At 40.9% G+C, this 20,809-nt stretch overlaps 1 protein-coding gene across 1 annotated transcript in view; it reads right to left on the bottom strand.

The window, feature by feature from the left end:
- Positions 1-587: 587 nt before the first annotated feature.
- Positions 588-20,809, bottom strand: part of ZDHHC9 (zDHHC palmitoyltransferase 9) — a gene marked incomplete at both ends in the record, with an annotated part of 45,540 nt that continues 25,318 nt past the window's right edge. Inside the window, 7 exon segments of the mRNA XM_080719397.1 lie at positions 588-704; positions 7,336-7,432; positions 8,251-8,354; positions 10,407-10,499; positions 11,245-11,312; positions 12,816-12,953; positions 18,060-18,218. Coding sequence (XP_080575523.1) covers positions 588-704; positions 7,336-7,432; positions 8,251-8,354; positions 10,407-10,499; positions 11,245-11,312; positions 12,816-12,953; positions 18,060-18,218 — 776 coding nt within the window.

Here is a 20,809-nt window from a genome sequence, read left to right as displayed (position 1 = left end):
ATGGGAAACAAAGGAGAAGCTACATGAATAAATACATGTGGAAGGTACCTGCCCTATTCCTTAAAAGGATTGGCTGGCAATGCTGGCACTTTGTAGCCAAGAGAATCCTCCAACTCCACTCTCCATCTTGGTCAATTCTGAAGGAGAAGGATCCAGTTAGGATTCCCTGGCCAGAGGTCTCTGTGACTGCCTCTGGACTCAGGACATGCAGCAGCTTGAGAGGACTTGAGCCAGACTCAAGAATCTTTAGCCCAAGAATGAGACCAATTACCCCGAGCTGGAGAGCTGAGATCTGCAAGAAAGAGAGGGGAGTCCAAGGAGATCCCATGGGAAACTAGTGTCAGGGCCCAAAAGACCCATTTGGCCAGTTGCCAGAGGTGACTGACATCTTCTGCCACTGCCTAGAGTCCAGAAAAAATTTTAAAAAGCTTGCAGCAAGAAAATGCCAGTGTGCAATTGAGTAACTAAGGACCAAAGGAAAATAGTAAAAGGGACAGCTTACTTGCTCTCTGTCTCAGGTTTATCTTCTCCCCTGAAATTTCTCATAGCCCTAACTAAATGAAAACAAAAGTCTCTTCCATAGTAGGCTACTTCTCAGCTTCAGTTGTATCTTGTGGTGGCTCTGGGGGTTCTGGAGGTGGCATCTCTTCTGGAGTGCTGGTGTCCTCTGGCATCTCATTGGTGTTCAGATGTTCTGTTGGGACCTGAGAAGGAAAAGATATCAGATTCAATGCAAAGCTCTCTCAAAATCCAAATTCAGATAATCTAGACATTGAGCTCTCCTCTGAAGGCCCTGACCTCAGTGATGCTACAGATATGAAGCCAACTGTCACCAAACTTGGACCCAAGATCAGGCTATCATCTCAGCAGAATACAACTGAAGTTGATTTGAGTTCAATCCTTAACTGTCTGTTGTAGATCAATATTTCCATTAGTATTTTTTTTGTGTGGTGCTAGGGATGAAATCCAGGAGACTTCTACCTCTGGGCTACACTCTCAGATCTATTTTTTTATATTTTATTTGGAAACAGGGTCTCACTAAGTTGCTGAGAGCCTCGCCAAGTAGCTGAGGCTGCCTTCGAACCTGCATGATCCTCCTGTCTCAGCCTCCCGAGCACTGGGATTACATGCGTGCGCCACCACGCCCGGCTTAGTATTTGTGATAACACTAATAGGAACTGCAAATAATTTCACAACCCTCCTGTTATGGTTTGGATGTAGAATGTCAACTGGAAAACCTCATGTAATGAATGGCAATGCAAAAATGTTCAGAGGTGAAATAATTGAATCTCGAGAATTCTAATCTCATCAGTGGATAAATCCATTGATTAATGAATTTATTGTGTGGTTAAGCAGGCAGGTAGTATGTGGTTGGAGGAGGTAAATCACTGGGGATGTGGCCTTGGGGATTATATATATATCACCCCCTCTCCTTGCTCTTTCTCTGCTTCCCATCTGCAATAATGTGAGAACAGCATCCCTCTGCTACCATTTGTGCCTCAGAGCCAATTCTATGGACTGAAAAGCCCTCATCTTTCCTCCTCCAAATTTTGTGGATCTATATTTAAGACCACAGCAGTGAGAATGCTGCCTAAAACACTCCATTCATGATGGAATGGTATAATGTACTTGTCTAACCTGGCCTGACCCAATGATTTTACTAACCTAAACTATATGACTTTGGACCAGAATGATCAGAAAATTAAAATCTTGCCAGGCATGGAGGTGTACACCTGTAATCACAGTACTTAGGAGGCTGAGACAGGAGGATGGCAGGTTTGAACACAGCCTCAGCAACTTGGTGAGACTTTCATCAACCTAACAAAACCTTGTTTCAAAATAAAAATAAAATAGGGCTGGGGATATAGCTCAGAGGTAGAAGTCCTCTGGTTTCAATCCCCAGTACCACACACAATAAAGAAAAATACATTCAAAACAGTGATAATAACATAAACATGGGTTTCCTGTACTTTAAAAGAATATTCAAATTTTAGGAAAGGTAAAGTAGAGAATAATGACCTACTTTATGAAAATATTCACATAAAAATAGGACTCTTTATTTTTAGAGCTGGGAACTAAACCCAGGGACTCATGCATACTAGGCAAGCACTCTACCACAAATCTACATCCCCAGCCAAAGCTCTAATTTTTTTTTTGAGGGTCTAGGGATGGAACCCAGGTGCATTCGACCTCTGAGCTACACCCCTTGCCCGGTTTTTTTTTTTTTTATTCTTTATTTTGAAACAGGGTCTCACTAAATTGTGAACTATGATCCTCCGGTCTCAGCCTCCCAAATGCTGGGATCACAAGCATATGCCACCACGCTCAGCTCAAGAACTCTATTTTAAAACAAAGTTTAAATCTACTAAACATCAATTAGAACTAATAAATAAGGTCAATAAGATTGCAAGATGCAAGATTAATATAGAAAGATCAATTGTGTACACCCAATGTACAATTCAATATGCTCCCAATGAACAATCCAAAAATGAAATTAGGATAACAATTTCATTTACAATACCAATGAAAGAACAATTTTTTTTTGCAAGACTGGAGATGGGACTCAGGGGCTTCTACCTCTGGGCTATACCGGTAATGTCCTATTTTTTATTCTTTATTTTGAAACAGGGTCTCACTGAGTTGCAAAGAACCTCACTAAGTAGTTGAGGCTGTCTGCAAACTGAATTACAAATGTGTGCCACCACGCCTGGCTCAGAACAAATATTTCTAAACAAATGTAACAAAAGAAGTATAAAATATAGCCAGCCACAATGAGACAAATCTGTAATCCTAGCAACTAATGAAGTTGAGGCAGGAGGTACACAAACTTGAGGCCAGCCTGGCAACTTAGCAAAACTCTGTCTCAAAATAAAAATTCAAAAGGGCTGGGATTACCGGGCGTGGTGGCGCACGCTTGTAATCCCAGCATATGGGAGGCTGAGACTGGAGAATCACGGTTCGCAGACAGCCTCGGCTATTTAGTGAGGCCCTTCATAACTCAGTGAGACCCTGTTTCAAAATAAAGAATAAAAGATTGGGCAGAGGGTGTAGCTTGGAGGTCAAACGCCTCTGGGTTCCATCCCCAGAGCCACAATAAAAAGGGGGGGGGGGTGCTGGGATATATCTCAGTGGTAGAGTACCCCTGGGTTCAATCTCCAGTACCACCAGAAAAAATTTTAAATAAAAAAATACAAAAGGGGTGTAAAACTTACACTGAAATCTATAAAATATTGTTGAAAGGGATAAAAAAAAGACCAAATAAATAAAATTACTGCCCTTGTTAATGGCTCAGAAAACTTAATCTTGTTAAGACGGCAATATTCCCCAAATTGATCTATAGATTCAATGCAATCCCCATTAAAATTTCAACTTGTTTCTTGGCAAGAAACTGATAAGCTGGTCCTAAGATTCATATAGAAATCCAAAGGACCTAGAAATTCCAAAAACATTAACGAGAAAGAAGAAGAAAACTGAAGGACTCAGATTTCCTAATTTCTTACTACAATGTTAAAGAAACCAAGACAGTATGGTATAGGCATGAGAACAGACATATTGATCAACACAATAGAATTGAGAGTCCAGAAACAAACTCTCACATTTACAGTCAATTGATCTTCAACAATGGTGTTAAGACAATTCTATGGAAAAAAGAATAGTCCTTTCAACAAAAGATAAAGACAATTGGGTATTCACAGACAAAAGAAAGACTTAAACCCCTTACCTCACACCAGATATAAAACTTAACTCAAAATGTATCAAAAAACCTAAATGTAAGAGCTGACAATATAAAAATCTTATAAGGAAATAAAGGCATAAATCTTCATGACCTTGGATTAGGCAAAAGTTTCCTAAATATGACACCAAAAGCACAAGCAACAAAAGAAAAAATTGATAAATTGGACTACAAAAAAATTAAACTTCAAAGGACACAGTCAAGAGAGTGAAAAGACAATATACAGGATGGAGAAAAATATTTACAAATCATATATCTGGTAAGGAACTTGTGTAGAAATCATATAAAGAACTCTTACAACTTATATAATAAAAAGACATATAACTCAATTTTAAAAATGGACAAAGGTTTTGAATAGACTCTTCTTCAAAGAAGATAAATAAATGACCAATACTTACAATGAAAATATGCTGCCAGACATATTTCCTGCAAATCTCAGTATGTGGGAGGCTGAGACAGGAAAATCACAGGTTTACCACAGCCTCAGCATCACAGTGAGACTCTCATCTACCTAACGAGACCCTGTTTCAAAATAAAAATTAAAAATAGGGCTCGGGGTGTAGCGTGGATTTAGAATACCCTTGGGTTCAATTCCCAGTACAAAAAAAAATACACACACACAATGGAGATATGTATGGCACCTTTAGTCATTGGGGAAATGCAAATCAAAAGCACAATAAAAGCTGGGCATGGTAGTGCATGCCTGTAATCCTCGTACTTAGGAGGCTCAGACAGGAGGATGACAGCTTTGAGGCCAGCCTCAGCAGCTTAGAAAATGCTTTCTCAAAGTAAAAAATAAAATAGCACTAGGGCATAGAATGCAGCAGAATGCCCCCGAGTTCAATCCCCAATATATATAAAAAAAAAAAAAGCCACAAGAAAGCCGGGAATGGTGGTACATACCTGTTAGTACTAGGGACGCTGAGACAAGAGGATCACAAGTTTGAGGACTGCCTCGGCAACATATTGAGACCTTGTTTCAAAACAAAAAATAAAAAAAGACTAGGGATGTAGCTTGTGGTAGAATGTCTCTGGGCTCAATCCCCAGTACCACAAAACAATAACAACAACAATAGCAAAAAAAAAAAAAAAAAAAAAGAAAAAGAAAAAAAAAAAACAGTGAGATACTGTGGAAGCAGAGGAGACTCCGGTTGATCTCCTCCTCCCTTTTCCTGTTGCGAGCACTAATCTAAAATTCAATCTCATAATCCCAGCATTCGGGAGGCTGAGACAGACCCGGAGGATCGCGTTTCGCAGACAGCCTCAGCTACTTAGTGAGGCCCTCTACAACTCAGTGAGACCCTGTTTCAAAATAAAGAATAAAAAACAGGGCAGGGCATGTAGCTCGGAGGTCCAATGCCCCTGGGTTCCATCTCCAGACCCGCAAAATATAAATAAATAAGATAAAGTTCAATCTAGCTCCTCTAGGAATGACTATGCTACTCCCAGCGGGGAAGAGACTACCCCTTCCCCCAACATGGTTTATCTTTACCTAAAATTCCTATGTGGTAGCCCTTCCCCCAACACCTCCTAACCGGCAAATTCTGCTTCTGTAACCCACTTGCCTACGCCTTATAAGCCCCCTACCCCAGGCAGTCGGCGTGCCCCTCTGGTCTGATTTTAGACTGAGGGCTGGGCCGCTGGCCAGCTAATAAAGGCTTCAATTGGCACATTTCCCTTGGGCTATCAAGTCATTTCTCACAAACTCTGCATACAACAATACCAATTCATACCCACTAAGATGGCTAACATCAAAATGTCAGATAATAAGTGTTGCCAAAAATGCAAAGAAACTGAAATCATACACTGCTAGTGGTATATAAAATAGTGCAGTAACTTTGGAAAACAGTCCAGCATTCCTAAAAAGGTTAAACATAAAATTACCATATGACCCAACATGTTTATGGCCAAATTAAGTGAAAGCATATGTCTATGCAAATACTTGTACACAATTTATTTTTGGCAGTACCAGGGATGGAACCCAGGGGCATTCTACCTCTGAGCTACACCCCAGTCCTATTTTTTTATTCTTTATTTTAAAACAGGATCTCACTAAGTTGCGGAGGGCCTCACTAACTAGCCCTCCTGTCTCAGCCTCCCAAGTACTGGGATTACAAGCATGCAACACCATGTCTGGTATACACAAATTTTCATAGCAGCACTGCTTATAACCAAAAAGTGTAAACAGCCCAAATGTCCATCAACCAATGAATAGATAAACTATGGTATACCCAAATAATGGAATATTATTCAGTTACATAAAGGAATGAAGTTCTGCTACATACTACAACATGGACAAACCTTAAAAATATTGTGAGTGGAAGAATGGTGGTGCACGCTTGTAATCCCAGTAGTTAGAAGGCTAACACAGGAGGATCACAGGTTCCAAGCTAGCCTCAGCAACTTAGTGAGACTCTCAGCGACCTAGTAAAACTCTATTTCAAAATAAAGAATAAAAAATAGGACCAGGGGTATAGCTTAGAGGTAAAATGCCCCAGGGCTCAATCCCCAGTACCACAAAATATGAATATATATATATATATATATATATATATATATATATATATATTGAAGTCAGCCACAAACACATATAATTCCATTTATAGGAAATGTATAGAAGAGGCAAATCTAAAACAGACTAGTGCCTGTCTAGGAATGGGGCTAAAGGAGTTGGGGGGAAACGGAGAGTGGCTACCAATGTGTACAAAGTTTCCTGAAGGGGAAGATAATTTAATTAAATTAACTGTTGTAAGCTGGGCATGGTGGCACACACTTGTAGTCCCAGTACTTGGGGGGGCTGAAAAGGAGGATTGTAGATTTAAAGCCAGCCTCAGCAATTTAGTGAAGTTCTCAGCAACTTAGTGAGACTCTGTTTCCAAATAAAATATATAAAATAGGTCTGAGGGTGTGACCCAAAGGTAGAAAGCCCCTGAGTGCCATACTCAGTATCACAAAAATATTGATTGTTGTGATGATCATACGATTCTGTTAATATATGATACCAAGGAATTACAAATTTTAAATAAGGATCGATGGTATGTGAATCATACCTCAATAAAGCACTTAAAAACAAAGTTCAATAATAACTTCAGAGATCATATTTTATGAAATACATCTTGACCAGGACAGCTGAGAAAATGTCCACATCTGCATATCCCAGCAAAAAAAAAAGCCCCCTTCTACCAAGGTAACCAAATCTTTAACTGCAACACAGTCCTCTGACCCCATCTTTGCTCCTGTAATGTTTTCTTCTCTCAACAAGGCAGTGCTCACAACAGTGAGCAAAGGCATTTTTCTTTTCCTTCATCCCCACCTGACAATGAGCTCCTTGAAAGCAGGGATGGTGCTTGCCTTGTTCACTGGTATATTCCCAGCACCTAGCACAGAGGCTGACACAGAACAGCTGCTGCTCAATACATGTTAAAGAAATGAACAGGTCTTAATGTACTTCTAGGACACCGAAAGCTAACGGCAATGTTAGGGCAGAAGCAGAGATGGGGAAGCTGGAGAGATTCAAATAGGAAATTGCTAAATTATGTTTCTAAGCTATAAAGGTAGCCTACACACTACAGTGGAGTCAGCTTTAAATCAGGTACACTTACTGAGCTCTGGGGTAAGAGGCTCCTGCTGGTCTCTTGAGTACTGGGAGGTCTACTTCCACTTTCCTCCAGTGGTAAAATACCCCTTCGATCCAGCACGCTGAAGAAATAGGAGAGTTAAGCACAGACTTGGTATTCAAACCGCCACCCACCCAGCCCATTGAACGCTGCTATATATGTTGAAAAATGTAAACCTGTTCTTTGGCAGTCTAGCCTGATCCTAACACATGCCTCCTTTTCTTCCATTCACTTTTTATTCCACAAATCAGTGAATGCCACATTAACCAGAATACAAATGAAATAAAACAAAAGATCCTCCCTTAAAAATAACCAGCCCATGATCTATGGTCTGTGTAGATATGGTGCCAGGTGAAAATCCTTGGAAAGATTTATTTGACACCAAGAGGACACATTCAGAATAATGCATCAGAGCCAGGAGTGGTGGCGCATGCTTGTAATCCCCGTGCTTGGGAGGCGGAGACAGGAGGATCGCGCAGGCTCAGAGCCAGTCTCGCTGGCTTAAGAGACCCTGTTTTCAAAATAAAAAAGTATAAAAATCGGTCTGGGAGTGTAGCCCGGAGGTAAAAGGGTTTCCAGGAACCCCAGTACCACCAAAAAAACAAAAACAAAAAAACTTCTATTTGCCTGGCATGGCAGTGCACGCTTGTAATCCCCACGCTTGGGAGGCGGAGACAGGAGGATCGCGCAGGTTCAAAGCCAGCCACACTGGTTTAAGAGACCCTGTTTTCAAAATAAAAAAGTATAAAAATCGGTCTGGGAGTGTAGCCCAAAGGTAGAAGGGTTTCCAGGAACCCCAGTATCACCAAAATAATAAAAAGAATAATGTATCAGACTAGGCAATAGGAAAGGGTTTGGTTACTTATCCCAAGAGTCAAAACGTTTTAGTCCCTTGAGTACCTGGGGGGCAAGGGCCCACAAAGCACTTCACAGCAGTTCTTCACAATGTTGCCATGGCTGTAGGGATTCTGGACACGATTCTTTCCTGTCCACGATCCTTTGATCTACAAGATAAAAGCCAAGGCTCACATTAAAAATCATGCTGAAGAAATATATGCAGCATGGAATGATGAGAAAGTTCAGGAGGTAGATTGGTGGCCATGTTTGCACAAAATTGTAAATGTACTCAATGTCACTGAACTATGCACTTAAAAACAGTTAAGATAGCATATCTTATATAAATTTTATCACAACACAAAAGAAATCATATATAGATATGAAAATGTTCACAAAAGCAGAGATAAAAGCAAATAAATGACATACATTGTTTTACACACACACACATTATATATATATATAAAGTATATTATATATATATAATATACATATTATATAATGTATATTATAATGTATATAATATATATATATATTGGCCAGGGTAGTGGAACATGCTTATAATCCCAGTGCTAGGAAGGCTGAGACAGGAAGATCACAGGTTCAAAGCTAGCCTCAGCAACTTAGTGAGACCTGTTTCCAAATAAAAAACGGGTGTAGCCTGGAGGTAGAAGGCCCCTGGGTTCCATCTCCAGTATCACAAGAAATAAAAATATGTAATATATACATAAATACAGGAACAAGTCTAGACAAGACTGAAAGGCTATAAATCAAACCATTATTAACAAAGGTGATAATTAGAAGGTAAAGCCACAGGGACTTATATTCTACTTTTTTAAATCTGTATTTTCTGGTTTGTTTTTGTTTTTTGGGGGGTTTTTGGGTTTTTTTTTCAGTACTGGGATTGGAACCCAGGGGTGTTATACCTCTGAGCTATATCCCCAGCCCTATTTTATTATTTTATTTTGAAACAGGGTTTCACTAAGTTGTGGAGGGCCTTACTAAGTTACTGAGGCTGGCTGAGAACCTGCAATCCTCCTATCTCAGCCTTCCAAGTCTGGGATTATAGCATGCTCCACCACACCTGGCTATATTTTCTGATTTTCTACAATGAATATGGATTCATTGTTAATTTTTTTTGTAATGGGAATTGAACCCAGGTGCTCTCCAACTCTGAGCTACAACCCCAATCCTATTTTCTTTCTTTCTTTCTTTCTTTCTTTCTTTCTTTCTGAAACAAGGTCTTGCTAAATAGCTGGTAACATTTTTTTTGCAGTACTGGGGATGTGGGGATGGAACCCAAGGGATAGTCTACCTCCGAGCTACACCCTCACCCATATTTTTTATTCTTTATTTTGAAACAGGGTCTCACAGAGCTGCAAAGGGCCTCACTAAGTAGCTGAGGGTGTCCAAGAACCATGATCCTTCTGTCTCAGCCTCCCAAATGCTGGGATTACAAGCATGCACCACCACACCCGGCAGGCTGGTTACATTTTTTTTAGGGTACTGGGGATGGATCCCAGAAGCTTTATACCTCTGGGCTACACCCCCAGCCCTACTTTTTATAATTTATTTGAAAACAGGCTCTCACTAAGTTGCTGAGAGCCTCACTAAGTAGCTGAGGCTGGCTTCAAACCTCTGCGATCCTCCTGTCTCAGCCTCCCAAGTGCTGGGATTACAAACCTGTACCACCACGCTCAGCACTGGTTACATTTTTTAAAGTAAGGATTTATTCAATACAACCAACTCTCTTCATTCATTACAAATCCAGATGCATCAGCCAGCCAGTGGCGCACGCTTGTAATCCCCGCGCTTGGGAGGCAGAGACAGGAGGATCGCGCAGGTTTGAAGCCAGCCGCGCGTGCTGGCTTAGGAGACCCTGTTTCCAAATAAAAATGTAAAAATAGGTCTGGGAGTGTAGCCCGGAGGTAGAAGGGCTTCCAGGAACCCCAGTACTACCAAAAAAAAAAAAAAACTAAGAACAATTAAAGGCCTTCTTTCTACCTAGCTTTTCAATCTCTTTTTCCTAATGCCCTATAGGTATTCAGCTCTAAAGCAAAGCAGTTGGCATTTTTCCCCACCTAAACAATTAACAATCTCCCACATCAGATGTCTGTTTGCCTCAACCATCCAGGGCCTGAAACTCCATTCTCTAGCAGGTAACAAGAAAACAGGCTTGAGGAGAAGCAGAATGTGGTGAGGAAATGAGATCATTGACTCACATCTTCATTGGTTGTCTGGTTGAGAGCCACAAGGAAAGTGTGAAATCCAGTCAGTCCCACAACGGACCAGAGTGTGAAGAAGCAGATGAGGACTTCTAGAACAGTAACGTTAGGTTAAGGAATGTTGAAGTTGTCACATGAGGAGACTTGACACTTCAGTCTATATTTGTGGTAGCAGTCACACCATCTTTACCTCTTGGAACAAATATCACAGAAAGCCAAATATCCATACAAAACAATGGATAAATTCTAAACTCACTGGAGAGATGCTTGATGAAAAAGATTTCTGTTTATTCATAATGAATAAATCCCTAATATCTCTAGTTTATTTATTTGTTTGACTGTTTATTCATCTTTGGCCCTCTGAAGAGAATGTGTAGGAGTGGGCCAAAGCTACACAATCTTGCCCATCACTGCCAATGGAAAGCCCATCAAAAATAAACTTTGTGCATGAAAAATCAGAGGGAAAGAAAGAGGATATGGTTTATAGCAATCTATATCTCCTTTATAGAAATATAGCCACTGTACAAAATGAGCCTTAGCTGTAACAGGAAGGCAGGGCCTGCAGTAAACGATACACAAGATTTGAGTAAAAGTACAGAACATTAAAGGAAATGGGCTGAGCCTGGAGGAGAACTTGGGAGGAGGCAGCTAAGAAGAGGGTGAAGGAAAGACCTCCCTCTAATCCCTGGCCATCTTACATTCTGGCTGCTACCATTAAGACTATACTTTTCCATTTTAGACTTTGGCACTCTCTGCTATCTAGAAAACTAGATGGTAGGAGAGCTGTAGGGAGAAAACATGCTGGGAAGTGGTTTGAGATGGCTTCACAAGGACATAAAGCCAAGGAAGGATATGTTCCAGGAGTTTCTTTCAACGTCTCTAGGAAGCCAATTTTCAAGGATTCTGTGAAATTGAGAGGGGAAGTAAAGAGGAAAATTAGTTATTGTAGTAGTCTGACAAAGTGTCCTAGTGCCCAATTGCATCCTTCCCTCCCTATCCCAGATTCCATTCTGGCAAGAGAACAACTCTCCCTCATACAAGGGCCAAGAGTCTGGCCTCCAATGCAGGGCCAGGCACTGGAGTAGTTAGGCAGATGTCAAAATGGGCCCCCCTCCCTTTACCCAGCCCCCAAATATGGACATGTAAGGAGATATTAGCAGATCAAAGAAACCAGAAATAGACAAGAAAAATCCTCTCTTCACCTATTTATGATCTTCTCTTATGCAAAATCCAGCTCAGGGCACTTCTCCTTTCGCAAAGCTTCCTTGAACAAAACCACGCCCTGAGTTCCACAGCCCACTTGCATTTAGACATATCTGTGAGGTATACACACGCACGTGTATGTGTTTCTTTTCTTTTTTGTGTGTTACTGGGTATTGGGCCTAGAGTCATTCTACCTCTAAGCTACTCCCCCAGCCCTATTTTATTTTTTCCCTTTGAAACAGGATCTTGCTAAGTTGCTGAAGCTGGCCTCAAATGTCATCCTCCTATCTCAGTCTCCCAAGAACTGGAATTACAGGCATAGGCTGCTGTGCCCAGCACATGCATGTGTATTTTCTTTTTTATGTGCTTTTATTGGTGCATTATATCCTCACATCACAATGTAAATCATGTTGACAATGACATACATGCACACAGCACTTGGTGGGGCTCCCCCCACCTCCCCATTTCCCCCCTTCCCAATACAGAGTACTGAGATTGACGTTGATATATTCACATATATACACAGTGGATGGTAGTGTTTCTATTAATGGACCTCAGTCCTTCTCCTCCTCCCCTTCCCTTAGACCTCCTCCCTGGCTCCACTGAGGTTTGTCCTCCATTATCTGCAGTCCTTCTGATATCCCATTTACTCCCTAGCTTGTATATATTAGAGAAAATATATGACCTTTCACTTTCTGTGACTGGTTAATCTCACTTAACATAATGTTCTCCAGGTCCTTCTGTTTTCTTACAAATGACTAATTTCATTCTTCTTTATTGCTGAAAAGAATTGCACATGTACTTTCTATCTCCCACGTAGACCATGAGCTACTGAAAGGTATTGCTTTGGTAAAATCTCTTCTGCCACCTCACACAAGGCAGAAGAGGAAAGGATGCACAGAGCTGAAATACATCCCCAACCTTTGGGATTGCCTCAGAAATACATAGTAGTCTGGATATAGACTAGTAATTATGGTCCCAGTGCCTAGTGGATGGTAAGAGGGAAGGCTACCATGCTTGGTAAATAACTGAGCTAAGGTTTGCATCCAGGCTCAAGAGCGGACAGTAGCACTCTTTTCTAGCCAGTCTTGAGGTGCCTTGCAATGGCAAAATCCCATCAGAAACCTACTCAATCCCCTAAGCTGCCCTCAAGTATTCCCCTGCCCATCCCCACTGCAGAAACACACTGCCCTGAATACTCACTGAGGGCCACGTAGACGATGTTGAAGGCGAAGACATAAATTGTGAGGAGGGAGAGAGAAAGGATGAAGAGGTAGAAGTAGCGGTAGTTCCTCTTTCCAACACAGTTCCCCACCCACGGGCAGTGATGGTCAAAGCGCTCTGTGGAAGAAAGATAATCCAATACCACAGCCTCCAGAACAAGAACAAGAACAATACTACTTGTTTTGGTGGTAGTGGGGATGGAACCCAGGGGTATTCTATGTCTGAGCTCCACCCCAGCCCTATTTTTAGGTATGTATATATGTATGTATGTATTTTTGCAGTACTGGAGATTGAACCCAGGAGCATTTTACCTCAGAATTATACCTCAAGCCCTAATTTTTATTCTTTACTTTGAAACAGGGTCTCACTAAGTTGCAGAGGACCTCACTAAGTAGTTTAGGCTGGCCATGAACCTTCAGTCCTTCCTGTCTCAGCCTTTCAATACTAGGATTACAAGTATGCACCATCATGCTTGGCTTATTTTTTTATTTTAAAACAGGGTCTCAATAGGTTGCTGAAAGTTTCTCTATATTGCTGAACCTGTGATCTTCCTATCTCAGCTCCCAAGTACTGGGATTGCAGGCATGTGTCACCATGCCTGGCTTACACAATACTACATCAAAGACCCCAGGGCTATCACCTACTTCAGTTGTAAAAAAAAACAAACAAACATGGATTTACATTGTCTACTTTTTTCAAAATGTTTTCATGGGCATCTCATTTGATCCCTACAATTATTCTGGAAGTTAGGCCAAAGAATATAAACTCTTCTCCATTTTACATATAAAAAAAATTTCAAGGCTCTAAGGAGTGAGGTGGTCTGTTTCACTGAGCCACTTCAGAGTAAAGACTTCCCTTTTCTAAATAAAAACCTGAAGGTATGCCCACTAAGTTCAATAAAAATAAATAGGTAGAAATAGGGAATTTTTCAAAAATAAGTAATGTGGCCTTTCTCGATCTTTAGTTATCTTCTCTGTGCTTCCATTTACATAATTCATTTGAAAGCAAAAATAAGTGTGTATTTGCAATTATATGTATTTGTCTTTACTGAAAAAAAAAACATAAAACTATGCCAGACCTAGTACATGCTTATAATCTCAGTACTTAGGAGGCTGATGCAGGAGGATCATAGGTCAGTCTTGGCAATATAGTGAGGCCCTCAGCAACTTAGTGGGACCCTATTTCCAAATTTAAAATTTTTTAAAAAAAATAGGGCTGGGGATATAGCTCAGAGGTAGAATGTTCCAGTTTCAATACTTAGTACAATAAATAATATATATATATATATATATATTCATACACACATATACACACAGTACGTATAATCTGGCATAGCTCAGTGAAATGCTAAGAGCCCAGAAACAGACTCTAGGACATATAAGAAATTACTCTCTAATAAACATATCATTATAAAATAAGGTATAATCTCATAAATAATTCTGAGATGAATTGATAGAAAATAAGTTCCTGTTTCGTTTTGTTGTGATACTAGAGGTTAAACCCAGGGGTGCTCTACCACTGAGCTACCACCCCAGTCCTTTTTATTTTTTACTTTGAGACAGGGCCTTAGTAAGTGACCTAAGCTGGCCTTGAACCTACAATCCTCCTGTCTCAGCCTCCCAAGTACTGTGATTAAAGGTATGTACCACCATACCTGGCTTCTGTTAAGTATTTTTAAATATGTAACCGAGACCATACACTATAAATGTAGCCTAGCTTCTATTTTAGGTCATTTAGCTTCCTATCATAGGCTTTTTCCATATCCTATTGTATTCATTCCCATAATTTACTTGACTATTCATCTACTTGGTACACTATTAGATCCTTTCCAATTTTTTTCATTTTTATTATATTTCTTCTTTTTTTTTTTGCAGTACTAGAGATTGAACCCAGGGGGCATTCTACCTCCAAGCTATACCCTCCGCCCTGTTTTTTTTTTTATTCTTTATTTTGAAACAAGGTCTCACTAATTTGCAGAGAGCCACAATAAGTAGCTGAGGCTGACCACAAACCTGAATCCTCCTGTCTGACCCTCCCATGTACTGGGATTACAAGCATGTGCCACCACACCCAGCTCAGTTTCATAATATATATGAAGTATACATTTCCATCCCTAAAACTTTTGGCACAAATATGTGATTTCTTGAGATGGATTCCCTAGAAAGGGAGTCATTGGCATAAGTGTACACATATTTTAAGGCTTTTGATGAATTTTATATAAGGATGCCTTCCCAAAATTTGTTCCCATTTACATTCCTATCAGTACAGGACTATGCATTAATCAGGTTTTCCTCACTAATTTTCTATAATTAAAAAAGCATCTTAATGCCGGGCATGGTGGCGCACGCTTGTAGTCCCTGCACTTGGGAGGCAGAGACAGGACGATCGTATTGTGCAGGTTCAAATCCAGCCTTGCTCGCTTAAAAGACCCTGTTTCCAAATAAAACATAAAATAGGTCTGGGAGTGTAGCCTAGAGGTAGAAAGGTTCCATCCCCAGTACCACCAAAAAAAGAAAAATGCATCTTAGCCGAGCATGGTGGCACATGTTGTAATCCCAGCACTTGGGAGGCTGAGACAGGAGGATCACGCAGGTTCGAAGCCAGCCTCAGCTACTTAGTGAGGCTCTTAGCAACTTAGTGAGACCCTGTTTCCAAATAAAGTATAAAATAGGTCTGGGAGTATAGCCTGGAGGTAGAAAAGCCCCTGGGTTCCACCCCCAATACCACAAAAAAAATCCTATATTAATATTTATTTCCTTGTTTTTGTGGTACTGAAGATCAAACCCAGGAGTGTTCTACCTCTCATCGACAGCCCCAGATCTATTTTTACAAGGACCTCACCAAATTGCTGAGGCTGTTCTTGAATCTGTGGTCCTCCTATCTTAGCCTCCCAAGTACTGAGGTTACTAGGCATGCGCCACCATGCCCAGCTACCTCTAACTCCTCTTATATTTAGCTGTTTGGTGCAGGAAATTTCTCTAACACACAAAAGCCTACTTTACAGATTGTCAGTACAGTCTACTGAGCAATTTTAATATTTATTTCTTTGATTATTAGTAGAAACATTTTATACTAATTACACAGTTATATGCCCTGTTTCATAAACTGTCCATATTTCTATTGGGATGTCAGTTCTTTTCAAAACTTAATTTGTATAAATTCTTTATGTTTAAGAATATTAGTAGCTGGAGGTGGTGGCGCATACTTGTAATCCCAGTACTCAGGAGGCTGAAACAAAAGGATTGCAGGTTCGCAGCCAGCCTCAGCTACTTAGTGAGGCCCTCCACAACTTAGTGAGATGTTGTTTCAACATTAAGAATAAAAAATAGGGCTGGGGGTGTAGCTCAAAGGTACCCAGGTTGCACCTGGGTCCAACCCCTAGTTTGGCAAAAAAAAAAAGAATATTAGTAAGGAAAGGGAATATTTTATGAAACACTCACATCAGATCTTATTTAAATATTGTTCCCTCAAGGCCGGGCATGGTGGTGCACACTTGTAATCCCAGAATTTGGGAGGCTGAGACTGGAGGATCGCAGTTCATGGACAGCCTCAGCTACTTAGTAGGCCCTCCGCAACGTAGTGAGAACTTGTTTCAAAATAAAGAATAAAAAAAATAGGGCAGGGGATGTAGCTCGGAAGTCAAATGCCCCTGAGTTCCATCCCCAGACCCGCAAAAAAAAATATATTGTTTCCTCAGCTGAGCATAGTGGCACATAATTGTGATTCCTGTACTTGGGAGGCTGAGACAAGAGAATTATAGGTTAGAGGCCCTCAGCAACTTAGTGAGACCCTATGTCAAAATATATGATAAAATAGGGCTGGGAGTGTCACTCAGAGGTAGAATGTCCCTGAACTCAATCCCCTGTACCATAAAAATAAATAAATAAATAAATAAATAAATAAATAAGTAGAAAATGGCTGGGATATAGCACAGAGCTAGAATACTGTTTGGTTTCATCTACAGTACCAATAAATAAATAAGCAAATAAATCATGCCTATCATAATTCAAATAAAACACTTAAATAAAACATGCCTGGCTGGGCGTGGTGGCACAAGCTTGTAATCCCCGCACTTGGGAGGCAGAGACAGGAGGATCGCGCAGGTTCGAAGCCAGCCGTGCGCGCTGGCTTGGGAGACCCTGTTTCCAAATAAAAATGTAAAAATAGGTCTGGGAGTGTAGCCCAGAGGTAGAAGGGCTTCCAGGAACCCCAGTACCACCAAAATAAATAAATAAATAAATAAATAAATAAATAAAAAAAATAAAACATGCCTGACTTTCTTTTTTATTTTTGAAACAGATCTCACTAAAGTGCTGAGGGTCCCACTAAGTTGCTGAGGCTGGCCTTGAACCCGCTATATTTCTGTCTCAGTCTCTCAAGTACTATGATTACAAGTGTGCACCACTGCTCCTGAAACATTCATGTGTATTTTCTTTTCTTTTCTTTTCTTTTTTTTTTTTTTTTATACAATACTGGGGATGGAACCCAGGGGCATGCTACCTCTGAGCTATACCTCCAGCCCTATTTTTTATTCTTTATTTTGAAACAGGGTCTCACTGAGTTGCAAAGGGCCTCACTAAGTAGCTGAGGCTGGCTTCGAACCTACACAATCCTCCTGTCTCAGCCTCCCAAATGCTGGGATTACAAGCATGAGCCACCACACCCTGCGATACATGTGCATTTTCTATCTCCCATAGACTATGAGTATAGTAGCACATGCTTGCAATCCTAGTACTTAAATGAAAGAAAGGGAAGCACTTAGCATAGTGTCTGGTATATAGTTGGAAATCAGTGAATGCTAGCACCCTTCTTCTTGAGAATGCTAGTTCTGATAGTTCTGATACAGCCTTCCTTCCTCAATACTGCCCTCCAGTGGATGGGATGCTCCTCCCCCTATGTAATGAGAGCACCACAGGACAAGAATCCAGTACAGGAAACTCCAATACCCCTGGGTTCAAGCCCCAGTTCAAAAATGGGTAGTTGACTTTCCCGTTTACTAAAAAAGTTTTTATCATTTTAGAATAGAGAATATCTAAATTATGATTTGGTCTACACAAGTACAGTTGCTTTGCCATTGTTCAGGAGTTTCTTTATAATCTAAATGTACCCATCTGAATCTATCTTCTCACCTCCATTGACTTTTACCAAGAATCGGTGACAACCCTGACCCCCCGTGTTCAACTCAGCCTTTCCTCTAGGAAATGTGCCCTTGGCTTAACTTACCCACACAATTGTCACAGATGCTGCAATGGGAGGCCCGGGGAGGCCGGAAGATCTTGCATGTATAACAGTATTTCAGTTTCACAATCTGGTTGTTTATCTGGAAATTCTTGATACGAGGGGGCGGTCGCTGACCCTGGGGCACCGCACCATTGGTAGCTTCTGTAAATCAGTAAGCACAGTTTAATTCACTGCTAGCTATTACTTGAGCACCAAAACCTCACCACCTCTCCAAAAGCAATGCAGGTCATCAAAGATTCCCTAGTCACACTGGCATGTCCAGGTATACATTTCCAGAATCGAATTTCAACATCCCAGTGTTCCTCCAAAGTTCCACTGAGTGCCATGAGATTCTGTTATATACATGTGAAAAAAGTATTTCTTCAAAAGCTAAGCATGGTGGTGAATATCTGTAATCTCAGTATGTGAGAGGCTGAGACCAAAGGATCACAGATCTAAGGCCAGCATGCAGTAACTTAGCAAGACCCTATTTCAAAATAAAAAGGGATGGGTGCAGCTTGGAGATAGAATGCCCCTGGATTCAATCCCTAGTACCACCACACAAAAACAAACTAATTTATCTTTTTTTTTTTTTTGCTAAACTAGGGATTGAACCCAGGGGCATTCTACTTCCAAGCTACCCTCCCAGGCTTTTTTTTTTTCTTGGTGGTACTGGGTTCCTGGAAGCCCTTCTACCTCAAGGCTACACTCCCAGACACAGACCTATACTTCTTTTTTTATTTGGAAACAGGGTCTCTTAAGCCAGCACGGCTGGCTTCGCGAACCTGCGTGATCCTCCTGTCTCCACCTCCCAAGCGCGGGGATTACAAGCGTGCACCACCACGCCCGGCATACTCCCAGGCTTTTGTAATTCTTTATTTTGAAACAAGGTCTCACTAAGTTGCAGAAGGCCTCACTAAGTAGCTGAGGCTGTCCTCGAACCTGTGATCCTCCTGTCTCAGCTTCCAAAGTGCTGAGATTATAAGCATAGGCCAGCACACCCAGCTTTCTTGATGTAGTTTTGAATTCGTATTGCTAGTACTTTGTTTATCAGTTTTGCATCTTCAGTCAGTGTCACATTAATACCAAAACCAAATAAAGGCAGCTCAAGAAAAGAAAACTATAGGCCTATATCATTGATGAATTCAGACGTAAAACTACTAAAGTATGATAGAGTCACTGAATGAAATATTATGCATCCATTTAAAATGATGTAGGCAAATGAGTGGTAGAAAAGCAAAATATAAATCAAAATGAACAAAAATACAGAACAAAATGAAAATGTATATTGAAACATAACTAAAATGTAATATGTATAAGAAGATACTATCTTAAACACAAAACTAAAGTATACATAAAAATAGTTTAATGAAAAGTCTTAGAAGAATGCACTGTACATGCAACAGAATAATGAAATCTGCTGAGCACCTTTTATAACCCTAGTTGATAATAGATCCTAAAGATTGATAAGTCAAGTTCAGTGTATTTCCTCAGAAAGAAAGGTGGAAAGATCTGAATTTAGGAATGAACCCAGTAGGTAAAGCTGTAAGGTCAGACTCAGGAACAGTGTTAAGAGTTTTGGAGAAAATTACTTTAGATGGCAGAATGTTTTACAATTCCAGGCAAAAAGCTATTTCAAGTAAGAAAAGTCTTGACAAATTAATATAGCATTGGCCCAATATCTGTAAGGTAAGGTTTATAAACATAGATACCAAATTGGATAATTCACATATTTTGATAAGAACAATAGAGATACAAGACTAAGCAAGTAAATCTTTCACTAAGAAATACTGTCTTGACTTCCGGGAAGATGGCGACCAAGAAAAGCGGGGCTTAAGAGCCCCGCTAACAACCAATCTCCATTACCACAAAATCAGCGCCTTTCATAGCCAGAAAACATCATCACCAGAGAAACAAAAAAATCACCAGGCTCCAGAGAGAAAGCGGACTGAGAACAGAGCTCAGAGCCACAGAGAAGATACACCGGCCTCACGACCGAGGACGCGGCAGCAGCGCCATACTGCCGGCGGCAGTGGCAAGTTCACCGGACGGCTACAGCAAGCCGAGGTGAGCAGCTGCGGAACAGCCAGGTGGGATTTTATAGCGCAGGGAGCATCTAAAGCTCCCAGTGGCTGAGCTCAGCACATGCTGCAGGGACTCAAGAGTGGAACTCAAAACCAAGAAGAAATAAGCCAGCCTCACGGCCGAGGGCATAACAACAGCGCCATATTGCCACCGGCAGCAGCAGCAGCGAATTCACCGAGTCCAATACAGCTACATCTGCGAACTCAAGAACAGTGAGTCAAATTGCGGGCCACAGAAGAGAAATCCCAGTACTGTACTCCCTGGGACTTGACCCAGTGGGGGAGTGGCGGTGGCAGAGATATCACACCATAGGAGAACGGGCAACCTGGCACCCCCCACAGTCTAAAGCAGCCTCTATCGACTCTCTGGGTCGGAGACTCTGTGATAAAAGCCAGTAAAGGAGTAGTGGGGTCTGAGATACTACTGACTCGAGATCCAGAACACCTTAAGTGAAGTCATAGTGACCCAAGGGAAGAACCCAGAGAAGGCACAAACTTCCGAAATCATGGGAAAGAGGAATAATACTGGAGCAATGAATGCCCACAATCCCACAACATCAGAACCCGATAAAAAAGAAAATCAGCGATTTCTAGAAGATCAAATCAGGAAAATAACTGTAGAAATAATAGAGGTGCTTCGAAAAGAACTCAGAGAGAGTCAAAAAGAGA

Source organism: Muscardinus avellanarius (assembly GCF_963383645.1).
Source record: "Muscardinus avellanarius genome assembly, chromosome: X".
Taxonomy (NCBI): domain Eukaryota; kingdom Metazoa; phylum Chordata; class Mammalia; order Rodentia; family Gliridae; genus Muscardinus; species Muscardinus avellanarius.
This window is presented reverse-complemented; position numbering and strand designations above follow the sequence as displayed.